The 27,708-nt window shown below is 38.8% G+C and overlaps 2 protein-coding genes across 12 annotated transcripts in view; one reads left to right on the top strand and one right to left on the bottom strand.

Moving 5' to 3' along the window:
• LOC122487867 (lanosterol 14-alpha demethylase) overlaps positions 1-6,758 on the top strand; it is a 44,442-nt gene extending 37,684 nt beyond the window's left edge. For all 5 annotated transcript variants that reach the window (XM_043588829.1, XM_043588828.1, XM_043588830.1 and 2 more), the window contains one exon: positions 5,847-6,758. In XM_043588829.1, the coding sequence (XP_043444764.1) occupies positions 5,847-6,025 (179 nt within the window). In that variant the 3' untranslated portion in view covers positions 6,026-6,758. The remainder of the gene's footprint in view (positions 1-5,846) is intronic.
• A 1,082-nt stretch (positions 6,759-7,840) lies between these two features.
• The window catches only part of AKAP9 (A-kinase anchoring protein 9), a 154,474-nt gene continuing 134,606 nt past the window's right edge, over positions 7,841-27,708 (bottom strand). For all 7 annotated transcript variants that reach the window (XM_043588818.1, XM_043588819.1, XM_043588821.1 and 4 more), the window contains 12 exons: positions 26,372-26,591; positions 25,516-25,666; positions 23,472-24,140; positions 22,571-22,779; positions 21,832-21,937; positions 20,150-20,332; positions 18,735-18,935; positions 17,648-17,880; positions 15,655-15,740; positions 14,360-14,489; positions 12,816-12,955; positions 7,841-8,390 (listed from right to left, as the gene is read on the bottom strand). In XM_043588818.1, coding sequence (XP_043444753.1) covers positions 8,356-8,390; positions 12,816-12,955; positions 14,360-14,489; positions 15,655-15,740; positions 17,648-17,880; positions 18,735-18,935; positions 20,150-20,332; positions 21,832-21,937; positions 22,571-22,779; positions 23,472-24,140; positions 25,516-25,666; positions 26,372-26,591 — 2,363 coding nt within the window. In that variant the 3' untranslated portion in view covers positions 7,841-8,355. The remainder of the gene's footprint in view (positions 8,391-12,815; positions 12,956-14,359; positions 14,490-15,654; positions 15,741-17,647; positions 17,881-18,734; positions 18,936-20,149; positions 20,333-21,831; positions 21,938-22,570; positions 22,780-23,471; positions 24,141-25,515; positions 25,667-26,371; positions 26,592-27,708) is intronic.

Raw genomic sequence — 27,708 nt, 5'->3', positions numbered from 1 at the left:
TATGAATTTTTACACAATGCTCTTTTACCTTTTAACCAATTTAGTTTTATCAGGGTTAATTTTGATAGTTCACTCTCTTTTCCCTTAAAATAGTATTTAAAGCTCTTTATGAGTTATTTTAAAGAATTTTTTTTTTTTGAACGTTTATTTATTTTTGGGACAGAGACAGAGCATGAACGAGGGAGGGGCAGAGAGAGAGGGAGACACAGAATCGGAAACAGGCTCCAGGCTCTGAGCCATCAGCCCAGAGCCTGACGCGGGGCTCGAACTCACGGACCGCGAGATCGTGACCTGGCTGAAGTCGGACGCTATGAGTTGTTTTAAAGAGCCACTGGAATTAGCACACCATTCAGGCAGTTATTTCAGATTAAATATTACAGCTTACTAGTGTTTGTTTCAGAAAAGAGTAAAAGCAGTCTTTTTTAAATTGAAAATTTTCTGGATTGTTAGTTAACTTTTTGGTTCTCTGCCTGTATCCTTAAGATAAAATGGTCTTTAAATTTGGGCAGGTTGTGCATAGGTTTGCAAACATACGTTTGAAAACGTACGTTTTCAGTTAATACCCTTATATTATCCAGGCAGACTCTTGTTCCTGCAGTAGTGTCCCATTTCACTGGTACTGTGCAGATTAAACCGTATTCTAGGACTTCTTATTCAGTCTTTCCAGAGATTTTAAGTGGTGTGACCTTTTTGTCATTGGTCACACTTTTTCCATATGTAAAGGAAAGTATAAAGTCCTTTAGGAACTTCAGATCTTATTATCTTATAAACATATTTAATAATATGGTATACAAAATCTCATATGAAAAAGTCATAGATTATTCAGTTACCTGGCTTCCACTTGAACTTATTTAGGTAACAGGTGGCTCAGTTACCTTCTATGGTAGCTCACTTAGTTTTTTAGACAGCTCCCATTTTTAATTTTTTTTTTTTTAATGTTTATTTATTTTTGAGACAGAGACAGAGCATGAACGGGGGAGGGGCAGAGAGAGAGGGAGACACAGAACCGGAAGCAGGCTCCAGGCTCTGAGCCATCAGCCCAGAGCCCGACGCGGGGTTCGAACTCACGGTCCGTGAGATTGTGACGCTCACCCAGGTGCCCCAGACAGCTCCCATTTTTAAAAATTTGTATTAGAGCTATAATCTGGGGGCACCTGGCTGCCTCAGTCAGTAAAGCATGCGACTCGGTCTCAGGGTTGGGAGTTCAAACCCCACATTGGGTGTGGAGCTTACTTTAAAAAAAAAAACAAAAAACTGCCATCTGTTTCAACATCCCATTTACAGTCCTAATTGTGTTCTCTGAAGCTGTATTATGTATCTTTGAGCTATCTGAATGTAGATCTAATGTTCCTTCAAATCTTTCATCATTGTGTTAGTTTCCTAGGGCTACTATACCTCCCACAAACTGGATGACTTAAAAGACATTTAGAGGCACCTGGGTGGCTCAATCAGTTAAGTGTCTGACTCTTGGTTTCGACTCAGATCATGCTCTCAAGGTTCATGAGTTCCAGCCCTACATCAGGCTCCACACTGAGTGCAGAGCCTGCTTGGTATTCTGTCTGCCCCTCTGCTGCTCATGCTCTAAAAAATAAACTTAAAAAAAAATGGACACTTATTCTCCATTTCTGGAAACTGGAAGTCTGAAATTAAGGCATTGGCAAGGCCTTGCTCTCTCTGAAGGCTCTAGGGGAGTGTCTTTCCTTGCTTGTTCCTAGCTTTCACTGGCTCTTACAGTCTTTGGCATTCCTTGGCTTGTAGCTACATCACTCCAGTCACTGCCTCTGATTTCACATGGCCTTCTGCCCTTTGGGTGTCTGTAAGTCTTTGCATTGCTTTCTTTTGAAAGACACCAGCCTTGGATTTCAGGCTTACTCTAACCAAGTTTGACTTCATCTTAACTCATTATATCTGCAAAGTCTGATTTCCAAATAAGGTTACTTTCGAAATTCTGAGTGGCTATGAATTTGGGGGGGACACGGTTCTACCCCATATGATTGTGTTAAGTATGTCCAATTTCTTCAATCATTCCTTTACTTTGTAATTTTTTCTGTGTTGGTGCGCATAGCATGTAGCTTACTCATTTTCATATTACGTTTTGTGAAATTACCCATTTTTCTGTTAATTCATAGGACACTTCTAGTTTGCAACTATTAAAAATAATCTTTTGGTGGTGCCTGGGTGGCTCAGTGGGTTAAGTGACCCTTGATTTGGTGCAAGTCATGCTCTCACAGTTGTGAGGCAGAGCCCTGTATCAGGATCCAAGCTGACGGCGCAGAGCCTGCTTGGGATTCCTTCTCTCTCTAAAGCAGGGGCACCTCGGTGGTTAAGCATCCAACTTCAGCTCAGGTCATGATTTCACAGTCATGGGATAGAGCTCCCAATCAGGCTCCATGCAGGATGTGGAGCCTGCTTTAGATTCTTTCCCTCTGTCTGCCCCTCCCCTCCTCTTTCTCTCTCAAAAATAAATAAATAAAAATAATCCCTTAACCAGTCTCCCTGTAAGCCAAGCCTCTCCTTAGTTGTTGTATTTGAATATGGAATGGTTTGTAAACACCCTTCTTAAATATGGCTCCTAGAAGTAAGTGCATTAATGGACCACACTAGTGCTGTGCTAATGATAAGCATTTTATGTTCGCTTTTTTCTCTGTTTAATCTTCACAATCACACTGAGGAAGGGACTATTTTATTCACTTTTCAGAAATGGAAACTAAGGCTTAGCAAGGCTTTTCTCAAATTCCAGTAATTTAGCTTTATCTTTTTCTGCTCCCTGAAAAACCATCTTTGTTGTTGAGTTTACTACTTTATGAGGTTTTGATGGGCAGGAGAGATTGCAAGGCATTATTCTTTCTGGCTTAAATATTTCTGATACCATCTTTTATGAAGTTTGTCTCTCTGGCTTTTATATATAAACTTTTAAAAATACACAAATTATATTTTCTATTATTAAAACTTCCCCACCATTTTAGTAAGAAATTTCAAAGTCAGAAGAATTTTTTAGTGAACATTTGTATACCCATTATCTAGATTCTGCCATTCATATTTTACTTATCACATATCTTCCCATCTATCAATCCATTTACTTTTTAGGTGTATTTTAAAGTAAACTGTACACATCAGTGTACATCTCCCTGAATTTTTCGGTGAGTATATAATTTGCAGTTCAAAAATTTAATTTTGTTAAGTTTCACAGTGAAATAATTATTGTTGAGTTTTCACACATGAATAACCTCAATTAAATCTAGTTTATCGATTTTTAAAATTGTTACTGCTTTCTGGTCCTGTCTCAAAACCTTTGCCTGGCCCCCAGTCATGAAGACATTCTCCTGTTCTTCCCTATTAAAATTTGATGGTTCTATTCAAGTCACATCGGGGTTACCCCAAACCAAAAATAATAATTAAAAAATTGACGGTTTTAGTATTTATGTTTACGTCTATGATCCATCTGGAATTAGTTTTTGAGTATAGTGTGAGATAGGAATTGAGGTTTTGTTTTTGTTTTTTTTAATGTTAGATATCTAGTTATTCCAGCACTATGTTGAAAATACTTTCTTTTCTTCATTGACTTGCTTTATTTAGTGCCTTTGTTGATAATGAAATAACCCTAAAAGTATGTCTTGGCTCTTTGCTGTATTCCACTGATCTGTAGGTGGAGCCCTATCCGGGACCAAATTGCTGTGAAAGGGAAAATCCAATTTCTACTCCAACTCTCAGAACACTTTATTGACATTTCTGGTCACCAAATGTGTGGTGGTTTTCCCACACCAATTCTCTGTGGACACCCACTGGGTGTTTGACAATTTAGCTCGGTTCTGACACTCTCCACCTGGGGTTACCACAGACCCCAATGGTTAAGGGCTTAGTCCCATACCAACTGCAAGTCCAGGTTGCTGCCTGTTTTTCTGAGTAGTCGGCTGTAAACCAGAGGTTTTCTGGATCCCCACCTTGGAGTTCCAGTTTCTTAAAATGGCTCACAGAACTCAGAAAAGTTTACTTACTGGATTAACAGTTTCTTACAAAGGGAGGATGCAACTCAGGAACAGCTAATTGAAGAGATGCTTAAGACAAGGTATGGGGGAAGGGGCCCAGAACTACCATGTCCTCTGGGCACACCACACTCCTGGCATCTCCACATGGTCACCAACCTGGAAAGCTTTCTGAACACTACCTATCCATCCTTCCATATGATAGGGATTTTGTGAAGGCTTCATTATGTAGGCATGATTGATTAAATCATCAGTCATTGGTGATTAATTCAACCTTCAGTCCCTCTCCATCCTAGAGGTCAGAGGGTGGGGCTAAAAGTTCTAACTTTCTAATCACTAGGTTGGTTTCCCTGGCAGCTGGGCCCCACTCTGAGGGGATTTCCAAAAGTCTCCTCATTAACAAACTCAAGGGTGGTTGAAATGGGCCTGTTTTGAATAAAACGTCCTCTTCTTTTATTGCTCTTTTCACTTAAATTCCAAGATGTTTGAGGAACTCTCTGGCAAGAATGGGAGGAAGAACAAATACCTATTTATTACAGATCAACATCACAGTTGTTGCACCTTTAGTATTGAAATCAGGTTTGAAGTTTTAAGTCTTCTAACTTGGTTTTCTTTTTTTTCCCAAAGACTGCTTTGGTATCCTAGGTCCTCCTTTGCATTTCCATATGCATTTTCTTAAAAGTTTTTATTTGAATCTAGTTAGTTAACATACAGTATAATATGTTTCAGGTGTATAATAGAGATTCAGCAATTCCATACATCACTTGATGCTCATCACAAGTGCCCTTCTTAATCCCCATCATCGATTTCCCCCATCCAGCCACCCACCTCCCCTCTGGTAACCATGTTTGTTCTCTACAGTTAAGAGTCTGTTTCTTTAAATGCTTATTTTTGAGCGCGCACACAAGCAGAAGAGGGGGCCTGGGGTGGGGGGTGTAGGGACAGAGGATCCGTGCTGACTGTAGACAGCTGAGTGCTGGGCTCGCACTCAAAACGGCGTGATCATGACCCAAAGTTGAATGCTTAACTGACTGAGCCACCCAGGTGCCCCAAGTGTCTGTTTCTTGGTTTGTCCCCTCTCTTTTCCTGTTTGCTTGTTTTCTTACATCCCACATGTGAAATCATATGGTATTTGTCTCTCTCTGACTTATTTTACTTAGCATAATACTAACTTCTATCCATGCCATTGCAAACAGGAAGATTTCATTTTTTACAGCTGATATTCCATTGTGTGTGTGTGTGCGTGTGTGTGTGTATGTACACACATACACCACATCTTTATCCATTGATAAAGTTGATGGATACTCGAACTGTTTCCATAATTTGCTGCTGTAAACATTGGGATGCATGTATCCCTTCAAATTAGTATTTGTGTCGATATGCATTTTAGAATCAACAGTTTTTACATGTATTGACATTTTACATTTTGATCTTGATAGGTGTTGCTATTTGGGGATTATTAAATCCCTTTTTCTTATTTTGAAAGATTTGAGGGTTTTTTTTTTTTTAAAGATTTCATTTTAAGTAATCTCTACATCCACTGTGGGGCTCAAACTTAAGAGTCACTTGCTTTACCAACTGAGCCAGCACAGTGCCCTGGCATTGAAAGTTTTGAAGGGTTCATATTGACTTTTAACTAGGGCTCTCTTGGGACAGAAGCTAAGAATATTCTAGATTTCAGTCCTTACATATAAACTTGGATAGATGTGACATTTCAAAAACTAATTGGAAGAGTCCTTATATAATTATCCACGTGTTGTTTCCCCTAAAAACAAATGTTGAAAATCTGGGGTTTTTTTTTTAATCACTCCAGATGAAAAGAATTTCAACTGATTCTTACGAAGACTTTCTTTTTTTTAATAGGGCGTCATCGTTGTATTGGGGAGAATTTTGCTTATGTTCAAATCAAGACAATTTGGTCCACTATGCTTCGTTTATATGAATTTGATCTCATTGATGGATATTTTCCCACTGTGAATTATACAACCATGATTCACACCCCTGAAAACCCAGTTATCCGATACAAACGAAGATCAAAATGAAAAAGGCTGCAAGGAACTAACATGTGGAACATCACTGTAAACTGCAAAAAGCATTTGAAGTGAATGAAGTTTACGAAACAACTCGTGGTATATTCTTTGAGTGTAATTTTAAAAAGCTTAACTTATGGTTTTTATATTTTCTTAACTGAATGGTTACATCAAATCTAATGGCATTTGAGGTATTTCCTAATAGTTTTATGATGGGTATATACTGTAGATGCTTTATTTAAGAAAATCAAGTTCATTAATAAGGAATTAGGGGGATCTTGGTAATTGACAGACTCTAAACATAGTTTCTAGATATTAAATTTAACAACAAAAATAGCTCTTGGCAAATAAGTTCAGGGTATTCAAATCATGATCTATAAGTATAAATGCCTAGGGAGATTCTTAGAAACCTTAGGTTATTTATTTACTCGGTAATGTTTGTGTGTGTGAGTGAAGACGAGTGGGTAGGGAAGAAACTCACATTTAAAGCCTTGGATAAAAGAGAATCCCATCAGTTGTTTTGGTATGATGATACCCAGCAAAGATGGAGCTATGCTGTAGTTGAATGTCCTTTGAAATTTTAACTGGAAGTATTGTCTCCAGGAAATTGAGACTTAACAGTGACTTAATACTAAAGACTGCACATGTATCTTGATCTAATTACTTAAATATTACAGATAAATTTTTATCTGGTTCCACATAGTCACACGTGTGTGAAAGCCCAAAATAAAGTCCTTAAAGGATACTTTTTGTTCTCTTTGGCTCTAGGTGGTTTTCTTCCTCCTCTCTAGAATTAGGGATGTTTCTGTTATTCTGTTTATTAAAACTTAACATAGGTTAATAACTTTTTTTTAAAATACAAACTTGGAGATCTGGAACTCTGGCTTTAAGATAAAGGTAATATAAAGTAGGGTCTTTGGGGGTAGTATCATTGGTCACATTGTGTTGAAGCCTGTGTTCAAGAATCAACTCGAATTATAACTGGGGGCTTGACTATATACCTGTAATTTAACCACATAGTCTGTTTTCACTAGAAGGCCAAAATATTTTCCTCCCCACTCATGTTAAACTATTTCTGAAGGAGTTTTTCATTTCTTGAAATGGTCTCTGAGAAAAAATGTAGTCTATTCACTAATTGTAAAGTGGTGTTTCAGTGCGAATTCAGGAAACTAGGAATGGGAAAAAAATTCCATCTTTGTACTAATTTCAAACTATTTCCTTTATGAATTTAAGCAACAAACTATACTAGTATATACTAGGCTAATAATGAAAATATAGCTTTAAAAAAATACTACAGATGTGAAGTTGATAGAAACGTGCAAGAGAAACTCTTCCTCAAGAGGGAGAGAAAAATACCAATACTATCTAAGATTAGGACAACTTTCTGAATCTCAAAGTATACATATTTGAGATAATGAAATAATCTGCCCTGCCAAAGACTGAATGTTTGTTTCCCCCCACTCCAGCCCAGATTCTTGTTGAAACCCAATCCTCAATGTGATGGTATTTGGAAGTGGGGCATTTGGGAAGGTGATAGGATCATGGGGGCAGAAGTCTCATGAATGGGATTAGTGTCCTTACAAAATAGACCTCAGAGAGCTCCCTTGTCCCTTCTGCCAGGTGAGGACAGAGCAGGGAGATGGCAGTCTGTTACCTGATACCAAATCTGCTGGTACCTTGACTTCTGACTTCCCAACCTCCAGAACTGCAAGAAATAAATTTGTTTATAAGTTATCTAGTCCATGGTATTTGGTCACAGCAGCCTGAGTGGACTAAGACATACACCAAAAACTATGGCTCAAGGATTAAGGAGGTTCCAAAAAACAGTGTGGTTAAAATGGTGAAGTCATTTTTATTTCAGTACTTGACAAAATACCCCATAAAATTCAAAACTTCTACCATTATACAAAAATAGGTCTCTACAAGTGATATTATCTGTCTTCATCACCAGTAGCAAATATATTAGGGCAGAAACATGTAACTTCAGTAGCCTTATAAGAAAAGTGCAGGACACCTCAAGCTACACATTCAGCAGTATCATAATGCGCAAAAGTTTAATCTTTTCACCCATTCGATAAATACACAAGGTTTATAATTTAATCATTTAAATTAGCATTCCACAAATATACATGTAATTTAATGATTATTGTGCATGAATACACACACAATGCTAATATATACAAACTCCAGTTTGTTTTCATGTGCTGGCAAGGGATTTGTATACAATCATAAGCTGTGTTCATGTTGGTCCCGCTGAATATCCACAATACAAAAGCACAAAAGAACGAGTGATTTACAAAAGGGAATTTGTTTAAAATCACTTTGATTTATGTTTCAAAGGATTATCTTCTCATGCCAGCATGAAACTGGGTTGAACCTATGACAGAAAAACAAGATATGTAAGTTATTTCAAATTAAATTGCGATCTATACCTGACCAATTAGTACAGGCATTCTCTGGAGATGATGCAAGTCTGGTTTCAGACCGCTGTAATAAAGTGAATATTGCAATACAGAGAATCAAGTTTTTTTGTTTCCCTGGGCAAATAAAAGTTTATTCTATACCGTAGTCTATTAAGTGAGCAATAGCATTAGGTCTAAAATATTATTAAAAAATGTTAATCATCATCTGTGTTTTCAGGGAGTTGTAATCCTTGCTGGTAGAGGGTCTTGCCTTGATGTTGAAGGCTGCTGACTGATCAGGGTGGCTGGTGGCTGTGGCAATTACTTCAGATAAAACAAAAATGAAATTTGCTGTTTGGATTGGCTCTTCCTTTCATGAACAATTTCTCTGTAGCATGTCATGCTGTTTGACAGCATTTTACTCAGTGTAGAACTTCTTTCAAAACTGGAGTCAGGGCACCTGGGTGGCTCAGTTGGTTAAGTGTCCGACTTCAGCTCAGGTCATGATCTCACAGTCTGTGAGTTTGAATGCCGCATCAGACTCTGTGCTGACAGCTCAGAGCCTGGATCCTGCTTTGAATTGTGTCTCCCTCTCTCTCTGCCCCTCCCCCGCTTGCACTCTGTCCCTCTCAAAAATAAACATTTAAAAAATTAAGAAGGGCCCCTGGGTGGCTCAGTCAGTTGAGCGGCTGACTTTGGCTCAGGTCACAAACTCACATTTTGGGAGTTTGAGCCCCATGTCGGGCTCCTCAGAGCCTGGAGCCTGCTTTGAATTCTGTGTCTCCCTCTCTGCCCCTCCCCTGCTCACACTTTGTCTCTCTGTCTCTCTCAAAAATAAATATTAAAAAAAAATTTTTTTTTAATTAAGAAAAAAGTGGAGTCAATCCTCTCAAACCCTGCTGCCTTATCAGTTAAGTTTTATGTAATATTCTAAATCCTTTGTTGTCATTTCAACAGTCTTCACAGCATCTTCACTAGAAACAGATTCCATCTCAAGAGACCCCTTTTTTTGCCCATCCATAAGAAGGAACCCTCATTCACTCAAGTTTTATCATGACATTGCAGGAATTCAGTCACATCCTTAGACTCCACTTCTAACTCTAGTTCCCTGGCAGTTCCTACCACATCTGCAGTTACTTCCTACACTGTAAGTCTTGAACCCCTCAGAGTCATGGAAGAGGGTCGAAATCAACCTCCTCCAAACTCCTGTTCATGTGGATATTTTGACCTCTTACCATGAATCACAGATGTTCTTACATCTAGAATGATGAATCCTTTTTTTAAGGGTTTTGATTTACTTTGCCCAGATCTGTCAGGGGAATCACTATCTATGGGAGCTAGAACCTTACAAATTATATTTCTTAAGTAATAAGACTCGAAAATCAAAATTACTCCTTCATCCATGGGCTGCAGAACGGATGCTGTGTTAGCAGGCATGTAAACATTAATCCTGTTGTACATCAGAGCTTGTGGGTGAGCAGGTGACATGGTCAATGAGCAGCAGTATTTTGAAAGGAATCTTTTCCTGAGCAGATCTCAACACAGCTTAAAATATTCAGGATATCCTGTTGTCAAGAGATGCAGAGTGTTCTATCCTGATGTAACACAGGCAGAGCAGATTTAGCATAATTCTTGAGGGCCTAAGGAATTTTGAAATGGTAAATGAGCATTGGCTTCACTTGCTGCATCAGCTCCTAACAAGAAAGTCAGCCCATCCTTTGAAGCTAGACACTGACTCTTCCTCTCCAGCTGTGAAAGCCCTAGATGGCATCTTCTTCCAAAAGACGGCTGTTTTGTCTACATTAAACATCTGTTTAGTGTAGCCACCTTCATGAATTATCTTAGCTAGATCTCTTGGAGCTTCTATGTTAGCACTTGTTGCTTTACCTTGCACTTTTATGCTGTGGAGACTTCTTTCCTTAAAACTTATCAACCAACTTCTGCTAGCTTCAAACTTTCTTCTGCAGCTTCCTCATCTCACTCAGCCTTCAAAGAATTGAGAATTAAGGCCTTGCTCTGGATTAGGCTTTGGCCTAAGGAAATGTTGTGGTTGGTATGATATTCTACCCAGACCACTAAAACTTTCTCCTTATCAGCAGTAAGGCTGTTTTGCTTTCTTAATCACGTGTTCACTGGTGCAAGCACTTTCAATTTCCTTGAGGAACCGGCATACGGATGAGCTCTTCCTTGAAGAACTTATCTTCTGCATTTATAGCTGGGCTCTTTGGTGCAAGAGGCCTACCTTTTGGCCTGTCTTGGCTTTCGACATGTCTCCCTCACTAAGCTTAATCATTTCTAGCCTTTGATTTTAAGTGAGATGTGTGACTTTTCCTTTCACATGACTACTAAAACACCACTGCAGGGTTATTGACTGGCCTAATATTGCTGTGTCTCAGGGAAGAAAGAGGCTCCAGGACAGGAAAAAAGACAGAGGAATGGCTGGTCCGTGGAGGACTCAGAACACATTCATTTATCAATTAAATTTGCTGTCTTATATGGCACTGTTTATGGTGCTTCCAGGACAATCACAATAGTAACATCAAAAGTCACTGATCATAATCTAAAGAAAAAGTATGAAACACTGTAACAATTACCAAAATGCGAGACATGAAAGTGAGCAAATGGTGTTGGAACGAATGGCACCACCAGACTTGCTCAACCCAGGGCTGCCACAAAACTTCATTTGTAAAAAAAAAAAAAAAATGCTTATCTGTAAATTGCAATAAAGCAAAGCACAATAAAACGAGGTATGCCTGTAGTGATTTCAAATTGGATTGTTACCTACACCAGACTAACCAGTTCATGAAGGGCAGAAGATTACTATTACCTGCCATTTAAAAAACTGCTTTTTATTTTTCTAAAAAAGTCTCATCCATACTTGAACTGATTTTTAAAAGAGATTTTGAACATATACTTAAAAGTCACTGTTGCTCTGTAGCAAGGTAAGACTAATGCTAAGATTCTATTTTTTTATTTTTTTTTTTCAACGTTTTTGATTTATTTTTGGGACAGAGAGAAACAGAGCATGAACGGGGGAGGGGCAGAGAGAGAGGGAGACACAGAATCGGAAACAGGCTCCAGGCTCTGAGCCATCAGCCCAGAGCCTGACGCGGGGCTCGAACTCACGGACGGCGAGATCGTGACCTGGCTGAAATCGGACGCTTAACCGACTGCGCCACCCAGGCGCCCTGCTAAGATTCTCTTTAAAGTGCCCTGCAGGTTGAACGTTCTATATTATATTCTACACCCCCTGCCTCTTGAAAAATCTTTTGGTCTTCAAAATCTGAGTCTTGTGAAAGATACAAACCACAGCAAACCCTGCCAATCAAAGTCCAGCTATGATTCTAACAGCTTCCTAGGACTACAAGTTGCTTGGGTTAAGTGATCTTTTGTATGAGGAGACAAACTACTACCCTATCTAGTTTGGGGGAACAGTAGGAAAAAAAGGGTCTTTAACAGAAATAAAAACAAAATGTAAAAGCTGATTTAAAATTAATTTAAAGCACATTAAAATGATTCAAACACTTGAATCAGGAGTGAATTGAAGGGAGACAGGGAAAGTAGACTTTCCCATAATGAATAGGGAATCAATTTCTATTAAGTATGAATTTTTGTGTTTTTAAGCAGAGGAAAAAAAAATGGTCATTTTTATAAAGTCTTTTGAATCGAACAGGTTTCATGGATCATGAATAAAAGCACTGGGTCCTAGTAGGGACAACAGCTGCATTAAATGCTTAAGATACATGCTTCCTTCTCTCATTTCCCCACCCCTAATTTGCATGCCTCACCTCATATAGGTGACCCTTGAACAATGTGGGGGCTAGGGGTACTGACCCCTTGCACAGTTGAAAATCCATGTGTAACTTTTGACTCCTCCAAACTTAACTACTAATAGCTTACTACTGACTGAGAAAGCCTTACAGGTGACATAGAGGCAATTACCAGATATTTTTATATGTTGTAGTCTTACAATAAAATAATCTAGAGGAAAGAAAATGTTAAGAAAATCATAAGAATCATATGGAAGAAAAATACATTTACAGCACGGTACATAAATGGAGCTGTGCAGTTCAGCCTTGGGTTGTTTAGGAGCCCACTGTAATTAGGAACACCTTCTCCAGCAGACACTGTAAACCTCCCAGACCTTTGTACCTTGGTGCCTGTTGTACATTTCATCTAATCAATCTGAGTAGGGTATCTTTTTTTGTGGGAGTGAAACTAGGGTGGTAAATCATTTCTGGAGTTGAATTCCTAAGTCTAACCTGGTACCTCATGAACTAAGCTCTGGGATTCAATTATCCTGATGAAGAAGGTCAAGGAGTTTCAAAAAGAGAAAGGGGAGCTCTGGGTCTGTCCAGCACGATGGGGCTGCCAGTATTACACAGTTAGGCTGAGAGTACCTGACTGTACAGTTCCAAGTCGTCTTTGCAGTGCCTCTAGCCGAGTGATATAATCTGTCAAAGCTCTGTCAGGGTCGTAATTCTGAAGCTGAGAACATGCTAAGGAACCAGGATTTAAATCAGCTGGAGGGCCCGGGTACCTAGGACATTAAAAATATGAACATGAATCCAAATTATCCACAAATAATGCAAGTAACTTAACAACCTGCCACCATCCTGCCCTCAAAAGCTAGATCTTCAACTTGAGTTATGAACATAATAACTGATAACTGGCGAGAACAGTCAGAATTCACATTTGAACATTTCTTTACGTGTCTGCTATTGGTCCATAGGTGGCAAAACATCTGGCTTTGGAGAGTAGTTCTTGGTTTGACTACAGACTTCAGTTTTTTCATGTGCAAGGCTAAATATGGATTAGAGATTCTGAAAGTATACAGCCCAGGATCTGGCAAGGAGACTAAGAATCAGATACTTAATATCTGTACATTATTAGGGTTAAAAATTGAAACTAGGGAGCAGAAATTGCAACTCTACAATATTTCCAATATGTAGCCATGCTAAAAAGACATGTTCTGTTAGCTCTCGTCTGCTGATACCATCTGATGTGTTCTTCCATCTTTATAACCATGTTTCTTAAATCATTCTTTTCTTCTTTCAGTTGGCTGATATAGGTTGTGCCAGCTCAGCATTATGCTCAGTAGTCCTTTCAGTCAATGAATCACAAGAAGTACTTGGGGACACTAAGCTAGGCCTAATCTATATCCCCTAAGGTTCTGAGTTTGTGATGTACAAGGCGAAAAAATTTCAATAAACTTAAAGCAGCTACTAAGTCATCATGAAAGTGTCCAGTGGAATGCCTGTTGCAGAAGCCCTCAATGAGCGCTGTGTATGTACAAATATATGTTGTGGAGACTTTAGAGTTTTTTTCACGATCTGCAGAGACTGTCGATTTAGTTAATACTTTTCCCAATGTCTAACCACAGCATATACTAAATAACACTTGATTAGTTCAGTTTCCAATACCCTTGGAAACCAGGCATAAATTCAAAAACTGGGGGCGCCTGGGTGGCTCAGTCGGTTAAGCGTCCGACTTCGACTCAGGTCACGATCTCACGGTTTGTGGGTTCGAGCCCCACATCGGGTTCTGTGCTGACAGCTTGGAGCCTGGACCCTGCTTCTGATTCTGTCTCTCCCTCTCTCTCTGCCCCTCCCCTGCTCATGCTGTCTCTCTCTCTCACAAATAAATAAATGTAAAAAAAAAACACAAAAAAAACAAAACAAAAAAACCAAAAACTCTTTTTGTGGGTGATGGGTATTGAGGATGGCACTTGGGATGAGCACTGGATGTTGTATGTAAGCCAATCTGACAATAAGTTATATTAAAAAAATGTTTTTGATTCTGGACCTTAGCTTATGTAAATCATATACAACTGAGACACACCAGCTATTTCAAAGCAAAGGAGTCAAAGCCCTAACAGTGTCCTCCTTTCTCTGTTAAGTGTTAGTATATGTAACGAATCTTGGCAGCTTTGTCACACACTTACCTATTTTGAAAATGTAAAGGAGACCTAGGATAGTCCAGCTCTGATCTTGAGCGATATGCTGTGTGTCTCGGTTCTCCATATAGCTCCAGCCCCCCAGGAGAATGATAAAATGGGTCAGACTTTTCAGCACCTAAAGTAATCCAAAATGTTACATACTTTAAGGGGGGGAAAAAAATCAAGCCCTTGGAAAATTTCTACAAAATAGGTAAGGACTCAAAAGACTATTATACCGTACTATACAACATTACCTATTTATAGTCATTTTTAGTTATTCTTCCCAAAGAAGAGAAGAAACAGTAGAACGAACTATTGCTTTATTTTCCTTCAAGTATTTCTGATAATCTGGAACTATATGTCAAAGAAAATAAACTATTTTTAACTGGAGTATTTTCTTTTTAAAAGACTTCTTAGTAATACCTAGAAGTGAGATGAGGGGTATCTGAGTGTGAGTGGTTTAGAGAAAAAGATGATGTGGATAAAAAATACTACATCACACCATTCTACTGATTTATTAGAAAAAACGTGAAATCAAGATTTGCTAACTTACAACAGAAAGCTCATTATAGTGCAAATTTCAGCTGTTTATGTACAAGGATGCATATTTCAGACCACTTTGCTTAGGGTACCAAATATTTTTCTCTGCTGCTCAGCTACTGGCAGAATGTGTAAAGGTGGTTTAATACCAATATGTACCTGTATGAATACAGTTACGCTCTGTGTCTGAAACTCTGTGTCCTCCCCAGTTTCTAAGCTCATCCTTATGCCTAAAATGTTGAAGTCCTAATGTTTGTTTCCACTTTTAGGTGGAGAGAGAAGGAATTTTAACTGTTACCATTACATACAACCTATTTGTAAACTCAAAACCTGAGTACTGTGAAAATTTCAAACTGTAACTTCTATATGGCTGAATAACAGCAATCCTTCTTGAATCAGAGCCTTAATGCAACTGTAAGGAGAGTGGGCTCTAGCCAGACTGCCAATGTTCAGCGCTGGCTCTGGGGCCAACAATAAATGCTTTATATGCCTCAGTTTTTCTTGTGTAAAGTGAGAATAACAGTAACTGTACTTACCTCACAGGATTGGCAAAATATACAGGATTGGGAAAAAGCAGGGCTAGTGTTCCATAAAAATGAGCTCTTTTTAACTCTAAAAATCAGCAAGGTCCCCAGCTCTGTTGCTTATAAGGGGTCTTTGGACAACATAAGTTCCAGAACACATTTTTTGGAAGATATTACATGTACAGTAATTTTAAACGAATCCTAAACATAAGAAAAGAAATCCTATTCTGACTTCACCTGGATTCAGTCCAAAGCCATCCCTGTTAATATTGATGGAACCAGAACTTGTGACTCGTTGCCAACGTCGAACCAAAAATTTCATTCTAAAAAAGATGCCAAGAAAAAGTTTCACAGCACATCTATAACAGAAAGAGTATAAATATACATTTCCCACAAAATTCAAGTCATACATTTGAATGTGAACACAGAAAAATTTCAACACAATCACATGACTGCCTAATCTAAAATCATGCAAATGTCCCCTCGTCTGGGGCAAAATTAACTAGAACAGACTTTCCAAGAGGCATCAGAGGTCTCTTCTGTTCTGACTTTATAGAGGTATAAAGGACTCAAAGAGACAAAAAGCAAAAGCAGAAAAGAGAAAAGTAGATGGACAAAGGGCAAGAAATAATGAAAGGAGAAAAGACTAGAGAGACTACAAAGCAAATGAGATGGAAAGAAAATAAAAGACCTTTACACTAGCGGGGCCACTGAGCTGGGAAAGCTGGAGAAGCAGTGAGGCCATGTGATCAGGGATGAAAAACAACGAGGCATTAAAAGGAAGGGGTGGTGGTGGTGGCACTGCTGCCAACCAGTGGTAGCGAGCTGCTGCCTGCCCCACCCCTGGCCCAAGGAACTTTCTGGAACACCAATTTTGATTTCTTAATTCCAATCAGTTTTGAAGCCCAGTTTTAGGAGGGTGAAAATACAATCAACATGTAAGAGGACAAGAAAAAGGAGTTAGGATGACGTCCTTCAATGGCAACTGGCTTTCATAGAGCCTTCCCAAACGTTCCAGTAAAATTAATACCTAAACTCTCGTGACCTGTCATTTAGTGTCTTCCAAGTTATGAGCACACTGGTCTTCCTCCCTAGGAAGTAAGCTGCCTTAAGGGATTCAGACAAGGATTATGCATTTTTTCTTTATCAGTGCATCTCCTAGCACTTAAGCCTGTACAAGGTGTACAAGATGATGAAAGGAATGAAAGATGAGGAAGGAGAAACTGGAATCACCTGACAACAATGTGGAGAAGAACAGGCAAGGAGGGCCTCAGACCATTAACAAGATAAAACGTGAGTTCCTTTTGCAGAGCCAACATGGATAAGAACTGGGAGCCCTGGCTGATTATCCTAGCTCTATCACTACTGGCTTCGCAAACTTGCTGTGCCTCAGTTTCCTTGCCTATGAGATGGTATTCTGGACCAGGTGATCTCAGACAGCTTTCAGTTAAAAAAATTCTGTCACATTTTTCAAAGAAAGGTAAAGGAAAAAGGACAAAACCCTTTGAAGACATATCAGATGTGACATGACAGGAAGAACTTTAAAAACTGAAGTGCTTTTGAGACTGCCTGGTTACTACGTATATAAAAGGGAGGGGAAGCATGGAAAAACCGAGGTGTCGGGGTATATCGCACCTGGGTGACAGGACTGCAGGAAGCCAGGTCCTCAAGGGAGTTTGAGTCCTGGCACCATTTCAACTACAAACAGAATGAGTGCCAGTGTTGCCGGCTTAGAACTCCTAGAAAAGGCATGACAAAAGCACTAGCACAGTCCAATGCCCTAAAGGCTAATCTTGGGTTTGAATGCAGAGTTAGGCCAGGGCTCTGTGTAGCTAAGACCCAAGAGGGCATTATTTTAGCAAGGAAGACAATGAATGCAGGTAGCCTAAGTAAGTTTTCAAAAACATATTTTCCATCTTATGGTCCCTTTTATTTATACGTCTGAGCTGCTTCATGGGCTTATTCAGGGTTAAAAACCAAACATAACAGAACAAAACAATCCAGACTGGATGTGCCAGCTCTGAGTTACCAGCTGCCTGCACCTGGGAGTCCTCTTCATAGGGTCTCCACAGTACAACATAAAGTATCCCTGCTAAAAGGATGAAAGAAAGAAGTATGGCAAATGTCTCATACTGTATGAATACAGAGCACAACAGGCAGAGAGAAGAGTAGATTAAAAATCTAAATCCTTTTAGTGTCTATTAAAATGCATCTTCTGTCAAACATTTACCTTGAAATTGCCATGGACACTCTGACAGCTGACCGAAACCTGGTGAATCCCTTTGGACGGTGGGTGATCACCTCTAGGTCTGTGAAGGCTGGCTGCCCGCCCATCCGGGCGAGCAGAGCCAGTGTGGCATCTTCACACTCCTGGAACCCACCCAGTAACAGCAGCAGGTATTTCTTCTGATAAATGAGAGCTTTCCGAAAACTTTCTGCCCTCAGATATTTACCGTAAATTCTCTATGTTTAAAAAAGGGAAGAACACAAAGACATTATTAAGAAGCCATTCAAATTGTTCTCTAGAAAAAGATAACCTAGATTTTATTAAAAAAAAAAAAAAGTAGAATGGCAGATACCCTACTACTGTTTTCTCCTTTATCAGCAAAGTTGAAAGTAAGGATAATCAACCTTAAATTTCACACTTCTGACTCTTTTTAGTCAGTGGAATGTGAACACAAACCTTACATCTATGTTTTTGGATTTTAGCCCCCATTCATACTTACTGCAAATGTTTTGGTCATTCCCTTATCATCTCAGTTTTTTTTTTGTCTACTTGTGTAGCTACTTTTACTAGTATAGTTGCTAAAATATTTAATTTTCAAATGCTAATGTTCTCTGTCCTTTAAGAGGCATAAGTTTATGTTCATTCCATAGTTAAAACAAATATTCCAAACATTTTTCTTTCAGATTTTATATTAACATTTTACAAGTAGTTTTCCTACAATACTCATCATAGCCATGGCAGAGGTTGTTCAGAGGGCTTATGATCTCACAGAGAATGACGCTCTGACACTGAAGGAAGCAGAGCTTCTGTTGGCAGTGGAAAAGAGAACTTTCTGTTGGTCTGTTAGAGATGACATGGTGGGAAGTGGACCATGAGCTCAGGGTGCTGCCATTGAGACATGCCTCATCACAAAGTTTTTGTGACCAGCAAGGGACCTGCATTCATGACACAGACTGAATAGTGAGACCTAAGGACAGCCTGAATGCCACCTAATTTCTTCATTCTGTTCGGTTAAGATTAGTGAAAGATTAAACAAGGCAAAAGCAGAGGACCAGCTCTGGTGTATGTTTAGATGCAAGACGTCTCTTACCTTTATAGTGGCATGCTCAGAATCAGAGCTCAGATTCTGAAGTAAAGCTTCATTTCTTAGTTCAGCCTTCAGTTTGTACACTTCGGCTTCTGCTCTTTTCAAGGATTTTTGCAGAGTCAACTTTTCTCTGTTCCAGACTTCTTTTTCAGAAGCAATGATTGCTTCAATGTTGGCACTACCACTCAATGAAAACCTAGAAGACTACAGAAACCAGAGTACACTTTCATGATTTTTAGGAATAAGTCTCTGAAGAAAAACCTAAATTAAACACATTGAAGGTAACCCTAGGAGATATCAGCTTTCCAATCTCAGATATGGAGGGTTCAAAGCCAATCTCAACTGACATGAAAGAATATACACTAATATCCTTTGCTTAGTAGATTAATTTTAAAACTAAAAATCCCCGTGAAAGCCTAGCCCCAAAGAAAGTGTTTAGATTTTGCAGAGTTTTAAAATAAAAAAGTCTAGAGGGCCGCCTCAGTGGCTTAGTTGGGTAAGGATCCCACTTTTGATGTAGGCTCAGGTCATGATCTCACAGTTTGTGAGTTCGAGTCCTGTGTTGGACTCTACACTAGCATCACGGACCCTACTTGGGATTCTTTCGCTCTTGCTCCCTCTGCCCCTCCCCTGCTTGCGCTCTTGTTCTTCCTCGCTCTCAAAATAAATAAACATTAAAAAATTGTTTTAAATAAAAAAGTCTAGAGACTTAATAAATGGGGCCATCTGGGTTCAAATGTAGAGCCTGGGCCTGAAACAGTACACTGGAGAAGTGGGGAAAAAAATAACCAGGCACGTACATAGAGAAGTGGGTCCCTACAGAAGCTTTGTGGATGTATGATTATGTATTTGACTACACAGCTGTCGCACAAGTCTTTCCTATCTTTATATTATATTCTTATTTTTATATTACAGATGCTAGCAATTTATTTTGTAGTTTTTAAATGGAAAAAATTTCAGTAAATGGCCAGAGTAGTTTATTAGACTGTAATATATAATTTAATGGCATCTTTCACTTGAGTTACACACATAATAACCAATAAATACTTGATGAGAACAGTCAGAATTCACATTTGAACATTTCTTTACGTGTGTCCACTGCTGGCCCATAGGTAGCAAAGTATGTGGCTTTGGAGAGAAGCAGTTCCTGGTTTGACTACAGACTTCAGTTTTCACATGTGTAAGCCTGAATGTGGATGAGAGATTCTGAACATATATAACCCAGGATGTGGCACAGAGAGGGCTCCCAATAAATAATATCTATTATCATTATTGTCAACCCTATAATATTTTTCAATGATCTTACTAAGAATCAGATACTTAATATTCGTACCCTGCTAGGGATAAAAATTGAAACTAGAAAGTAGAAACTGTAACTTTGCAACACTTCTAATGTGGCATGCTAAAAACAGACGTACATAATCTCTGCCAGCTCCTGTCTGTCGATACCATCTGATCTGTTCTTCTAGCTTCATAACTGTGTTTCTTAAATCATTCTTTTCTTCTGTCAGTTGGCTGATATGTCCTGTTAGCTCAGCATTTTGCCTCAGTAGTCTTTCAGTCAATGAGCCACAAGAAGTACCTGGGGACACTAAGCTAGGCTAGAAAAATAAAATGATATTAAGGTTGTGTAAGCATAAATATTTATACACAATGCACATAAAAATATGAAGAGGCACTGAGAACAACAGATGTCATGAAGAAGTGGTGTTTGAGTTGAGTCTTATATAACAAGGAAGAATTTAATAGAAGAGAAGATAGGGAAGGGCATATTAAGAAGAAGGAATAGTATGTGTAAAGGCACAAAGGTTTTGTGTGAGACTGTCTTGCTTTTCGGGAGCTACAATTTGCGTGGTAAGGCTAGAGTAAAGGCTGCCTTTACTTATGGATAATATACCTAAACGTAGTCAATGGAGAGTCATAAACGGTTTTGAGACAAGAGTGTGACACAAAATTTACGTGTTACAAAAATTCCTTTGGTAGCAGCATGCAAAGTACAGTAAATTAAGGAAGACAGATCCTGGTGTCAGGCAGACACATGACGAAGTCATCACAACAGTTCAGGTGAGAAATGCTGAAAGCCTGAAAAAGGTAATGACTAAGGACACATGGAATAGGTATTTAGGTGGTAAAAGCACAGGACTTAGTCACTGCTTAGATACACAAGTGAGAGTGAAGGAAGGTGGTCCATGGTGACCTTCAGCTTTCTAAACTGGGTGATATCAGGACCAGAAATGAGGGTTTGGGACAGGAAGAAGAAAGATGTTGCTCAATTTGGAATGTGCTTTTAAGGTTCCTAAGGGATCACTATGGGGTACATTTCCCCATGGAAAGAGTTCCAGTACCTAATGGAAAATATAAACCTGGACCACAGGATAAAGGTATAGACTACAAAAGAAGATAAGGTTCCTAAGGGCGAGATTTTATAAGATTTGTTTGATGAAGCCCAGAACCCAGGATGGTACCTGGCATATAACAAGTGCCTGACATAAGTATTTGTTCAGTAAATAAGTCTACTGAGAACTCAGGCTGTGGGAATGAATGAGCTTTCACAATTAGAGAGAAAAAAAAAAAAAACGGATGAAGATACAGAGAAAGAATTCATGAAGGTGACTGATGAAAAGAAATGGAAGAAATGAGAGAATACTGACACACACAAGAGTTTTTAAGATGGGAGAGGTCAAAAGTGTCAAATGCTACAAAGAAGTCAAAGACAGGGAATGAAAAGATTCAGATTAGTCAACTCTGAAGACACTGATACCATTCTGTGGGTGGTTATGAGTGGAGAGCTAGAAATGAGACTATTCTTTTAAGAAACTTGGTTATACTACAATAAAATGTCACCATAATTATTCAATAATGATAACGAAAGTTAATTTCCCTTCAAACTTTCAGTATCTTCTATTTGGGAAAGGCAAATATTATTATTAATATTTAAAATAAATAAATATTTTAAATAAACTATTTTAAATATTTAAAATAAACAAAAAGATAAAATTAAAACTCTTTACAAAATATGGTGCCAGCTTTAAATGGTTCATATAGCTCCATTAAATCTTTGTTCTTGATACCTTTTATAAAGAGTTTTTTAAAGTCTTACCTCTTGCCCTGGCTGGCCAGTTAACTTCTGTAGTTGTAAAATAATTCCATCAATATTTTCCTGAACCCAGATGAAATCTTCATCATCTGCTGTTTCAAACTGTAGTCTTTAAGAGAGAAAAAGTTGAAACATACCTTTCTCAATTAGTGGTACTGAGCACAAACATTATAGATGAGGTGATGCTATGCTTCATCTACCACTTCTCCCTTACATTAAGTATTCTCTTTCTACAGTGTTAAGATATTTGTTTTCAGGTATATGAGTTTTGTTGAAGTGTATCACTTCACTTGAGTGTCTGACTCTTGATTTAGGTTCAGGTCGTGATCTCACAGTTTGTAGGTTTGAGCCCCACATTGGGTTCTATGCTGACATCGTGGAGCCTGCTTGCAACTCTCCCTCTCTCTCTGCCCCTCGCTGCTCCCTCAAAATAAATAAATAAAATAAAATAAATAAAAAAAAAATCTGTTAAGCACTGACTCTTGATTTTGGCTCAGGTCATGATCTCACAGTTCATGGGTCTGAGCCCCATGTTGGGCACTACACTAACAGTGCAGAGCCTGCTTGGGATCTCTCTCCCTGTCTCTCTGCCCCTCCCACACTCATGCTCTTTCTCTCTCAAAAATAAACTTAAAAAAAATTTCAATTCCCCACCCTTGGCTAGCTTTTAGTGAGGGACAGATTCTATCCAGTTTGTCTAAGAATGTCATTTCCAGAAGTCAGGAGAAAAAAAAAATCTAACCTATTGGAGGCTTTCTGGGCCAGATGATGCAGCTTTGAAGCCACACGTTGAAGCTTTTGTCTGATCATTTCTAATTCATGATTACAGCCAGCTCCTCCTTCATTCATCTCAATCAGTTTAGGATAGCCTGATTCCTTTGTCTCTCCTTCTATTTTCTGTTGAAGAACCCAATTTCTAGTTCGATCACTGGTTAAACTCCATGTGGTTGGCTAGCAATTTTCGACAGAAAAAGAAAAAGGAGTAATTATAAATGAACAACGAATCATATTCTTTCTTAAAGGAACACAATTGTGGTTCATACTCCAAATAAACTTCTATGGATTTCCTTTAGATATGATTTGTTCATAACTATTTAAATAATTCAGTACAATATCGAGACACCTGAGTGGCTGAGTTGGTTGAGTGTCCAGCTTTGGCTCAGGTTATGATCTCATGGTTTGCCAGTTCGAGCCTGACACTGGGCTCTCCACTCTCGGCGCAAAGCCTGGTTCATCCTCTTTCCCCCTCTCTCCCCGGCCCTCCCCTGCTCTCCCCTGCTCTCGCTCTCTCTCTCAAAAATAAACATTTAAAAGTAAATGAATGAATGAATAAATTAGTCGAGTATCAAAATTACATGTTCAAAGGGCTGTAGTGTTCTTTTAAAAGAGCATCATCAGGGGCGCCTGGGTGGCGCAGTCGGTTAAGCGTCCGACTTCAGCCAGGTCACGATCTCGCAGTCCGTGAGTTCGAGCCCCACGTCAGGCTCTGGGCTGATGGCTCAGAGCCTGGAGCCTGTTTCCGATTCTGTGTCTCCCTCTCTCTCTGCCCCTCCCCTGTTCATGCTCTGTCTCTCTCTGTCGCAAAAATAAATAAACATTGAAAAAAAATTAAAAAAAAAAAAAAAAGAGCATCATCAACTTACCTCATTGAGATTCTGATAGAGAATTCTTCTACTTTCTCGTTTCTCTTCTCGTTCTAGTTCTTGCTTCTGGAATTCCTGCATAATGCCCTGCAGTCGCTTTCCTTCAAGGTCTAACTTATAAACTTGTTGCCTTTTCTCTTCCAGCTGGCGCTGAAGATCTTCCACTTTGGACTGGAGCTCATGCATCTTCTTCTGCCCCTCAGTGTTGGCCTCTTGTTCTGTCTGCAACGTCTTCCTGTGAACCTGCCTATCCTTTTCCATTTGCTGTCTTGTTTGCAGAGAATCCAGTTTATATTTCTCAGTCTCATTTAACAATTCTACAATGCGACTGTGTTTCTCCTCCAGCTGTTTCTGTAGCTCTCTAAGGAGGTCCTCAGAGGGCAGCGAGGGCCCAGGCTGCCCACCATCGCCCCCGCTCTGCAGCTGAGCATGCAATTCCCGCTCCCTGTCCAGGGTGTTGCTCATTTCCCGTATTCGAACCTTCTCGGATTCAAGAAGTACTTGCAGCTCTAAGTTTCGACCTCGTTCTTCTGATAACTGGGCATCATGTAGCACTCTTTGTGATTCTATTTTCTCCTGTGATTCGTTTAGTAGTTGTTTCTGTTGTTCCAACAGTAGATTTAGCTGAATATTCCTTTGTTTCTGACCCTCAAGTGAAAATTTCAAATCCTTGTAGAACAAAGTTGAATAAAGAATGTTAATATTTTTTAAAAAATCCTTTATAAGTATACCATTGTGCCTTTATTAGTACTAAGTTGGTAGTATTTGGGAACAGAACTGATTACCCAGTTTATTAACTCAAATTTTCAGTGGTTAGAGCATAATTATTTGGGAGAGCCAAATGATTTTCATCAAAGAACATAAACAAAAGATAAGCTAAATAATACTTTTTCCTCCAAACATTAATCATTATCTAGTTAAGGAATACGAAGTAGAGTACATTTCTTCTAGAAATAACGACCTTTAAAAATACAAATATTTTCAATATAACATGACGCGAGTTCCTGAAAAACCTCATGTTGTCCAATGTCACATACTAAAAATAATGTGGTTTGTGGGGAAAGCAGGGTTATAGACTAACTACTCAAAACTTACACAAATTTGTAAGGATAAAAACACAGTAGGGGCACCTGGGTGGTTCAGTCGGTTGGGCGTCTGAGTCTTGATTTCAACTCAGGTCATGATCTTATGTTTTGTGGGATTGAGCCCCAGGTCAGGCTCTGCGATGACAGTGCAGAGCTTGCTTGGGATTCCCTCTCTCCCTCTCTCTCTGCCTCCCACCCCCTGCTTGTGCTCACTCACGCAATCCTCTCTAAACAAACAAACAAGAAAAAAAAATTTTTAAATAGTAATCTGTACCCAAGGGGATATCATGTCCTTGCCAGGTGGAGACCTCACTATGCGTGGAGGCCACCAAGATGGACAATCAAAAAAACCCCAACAAAAGCAAACAGAATAGAGCAGAAATGCCAGCTACACAGTTTTTAAGCATACAGCTGGTGAGTACTACGCGTGGATGGAAGATCTCTGAGCCAGTGGGGCTACCATAAGTGGGCACTGTGTGTAGCAACATGACCTTCTCTGAGCTGCCAGCTGTGAAGGGCTGGAAGAGAGATCAGTGTGAAGGGACTCATTTTAAATTTTTAAACAATATGGCAGTGAGGGGTTCTGCTTCCAGAGAAGTGTCACTGTTCCCCTTCCCTAGACAAAACAGGAACCAAAATTATTCTGCATTAACCCGAATGGTTGCCCTATTTATCAATTGCATATGCGCTAACTCAAATTTCCAAAAAGACATCCTGTAGCAGAAGTGTCTGTAATGCACCCTTGGACATAGCAAAACAAAAATGTACCACACCATTAGCATTTCCTGATGGTACAGTTTAATACAAGTAACATTGTAATAGTATTCCACATATAGCAAAAAACTTACCGTGCCTCATGAAGAGTCTAAGGTTGACAGTTTAATGAGACAGTCTCCAGACTCTCTCTCCCCTGTTGTTTTGGATTTTCCACAGACATTTAAAGACAAAGATAACAATACCTCAAGTTCTTCTTTATCCCGCTCTTCGTTGCGTCCTAGTTTGGCTTTCTCTTTCTCCAAAGCCCACTGGAGCTCTCTGGATTTTTTCTGTTCACTTGCTAATGTGTCATTAAGCAAATGTACTTCATCTGTTTTATCTTTAACTTCCAACCTAAATCAGACAAATGAACTTTCATAAAATTACTTCAACCAAGTTTGTATTGAGAAAAAGAGAGAGAGCTTCCACTGATGAGCAGAGGCATATTATAAACCAACTAATAGGAAAATAAAAGCCACATAATAAAGATTTTTGAGTGTGGTTTATTTCACATTAACTGTTTCTAGTAATGTAGCTATGAACTATTATTTACCACTGTAAACATTTTTACAAAATAACAATAAAAATTTTCCTTTGTCTTTTACTGAACACGAGAATCACCAATGTTCAAAACAAAAAATGTCCTTGTAATGTGTCCTTGGCAAGCACAACATCTCAGTATTTACACCAACAATTTATCCTTTTCACAAGCATTATATTTTAAAACATTTTGCATATTTTGGCTAAATGAACCACAAATTCTATTGAGATAATAAACACCATTTCAAATTACTTGGTGGTAATGTATATCTCATACAACAAGTCTCAAAGAGACGGAACCCACAGCAGCGAATATGCCAAAACCTAACCATGAATTTATCATTTAGAAAAATTTGGAGATTTTCCCTTCCCACTGTAGTTTTTCCTACAAATAACAAAATTTCATGTTATTTACACATTATGTATGTTATGCTTTTATAAGATCTGCACAATGTCTCTGACAAAATTACTCCAATTCCTTCACCGATACAGGTTTATTAATAAGGAAGTTTGACACACCTGAAAGCCTCTAACTCCTTTAGGTGCTTATGTTGTGCCTTGAGCGTTGTTTCTAGTTCCAACTTAGTTTGTGCAAGTTCACTCTTCAGTTCGGCAACCACCATCTTCTCAGAACTCAGCTGTTCCTGCAGGTCTGTTGCTCTGTCCTTCATGCTGCTGAGCTCCACTTGCATCTCTAGCATTTGGGACTGCTTCTGCTGCATATTATACTCCAAGAGTTCTAAATGCAAAATTATTAATACTTACATTACGACCTCTCAACTTGTATCTGGTTTATAAATACTTTGTTGAGAGAACTGATTTTTAACTTAGGAGATTGCCACAAAGCAAACATGAAAAGATTACAGTCCCAAAGTTGGCAATTTATAGAAACACATATGAATACTGTCCTCATAGTGCTAATAATGGTTAAGGTTTCAGAACTATAAATATATAGGACTACTTTGGAAAATACTTAGGCGTTACCAAATAAATGTGAAATTATGTATTCTATCACTCAGCAATTCCACCCCTGGGGTATATATACCAAGAAAACTTATGTATGTATATATCAGAAACATAGTATTACCAACAATGTGCAGAACAGCACTGGTTGTAATATCTAAAAAAAATAGAAACAATCCAAATGTTCAACAACAGAATGGATATATACATTGTGAGAATTCTATACAGTAACAAAAATAAATGAATTGGAGATGAATGCAGATGTTCAGAAAAATATTAGAGAGAGGTAAAGGAAGTAAGGCACAAATACATATAGAATAATAAAGTTCAAAAGCAGGAAAACCTTAAACTTACATGGCTTAGGAATATACAAATAGGTAGTAAAACTAAGGAAAAATCAGGATAATGGTTACGTCTAGGTTACTACAGAGGTGTGTGTGTTTGGGAAGGAGCTTCAGAGGTACTTAACAAAGGTGAAGTTTCCACAATTCATTCACTTAAAGATTTGTTATATATTTTTGCATTTTGCACTTTTCTATATGTATATTAAGTTTACAACAAGAAAAGGATTTAAAAAGAAATAATTACTTTCATTGTGAATTTATTTTCCTTTCAGGTGGTTAACCTCACAAAGAGCTTCAGAACTAAGAAAAGATAATGAACTTAATGGGCTAAACAACCTGATGAAAGCAATGCCTGTTTATTTTATTTTTTAAATGTTTATTTTTGAGAGAGAGAACATAAGAGCAAATAGGGGAGGGGCAGGGAGAGAGGGGACAGAGGATCCAAAGCAGGCACTGAGCTGACAGAGTAGATGCGGGGCTCAAGCTCAGGAACTGTGAGATCATGACCTGAGCTGAAGTCGGATGCTTAACTGACAGAACCACCCAGGC

Source organism: Prionailurus bengalensis, chromosome A2 (genome assembly GCF_016509475.1).
Source record: "Prionailurus bengalensis isolate Pbe53 chromosome A2, Fcat_Pben_1.1_paternal_pri, whole genome shotgun sequence".
NCBI classification, from domain to species: Eukaryota; Metazoa; Chordata; class Mammalia; order Carnivora; family Felidae; genus Prionailurus; species Prionailurus bengalensis.
Note: the sequence above shows the minus strand (reverse complement) of the source record. Positions and strands in the feature narration are given on the sequence as shown.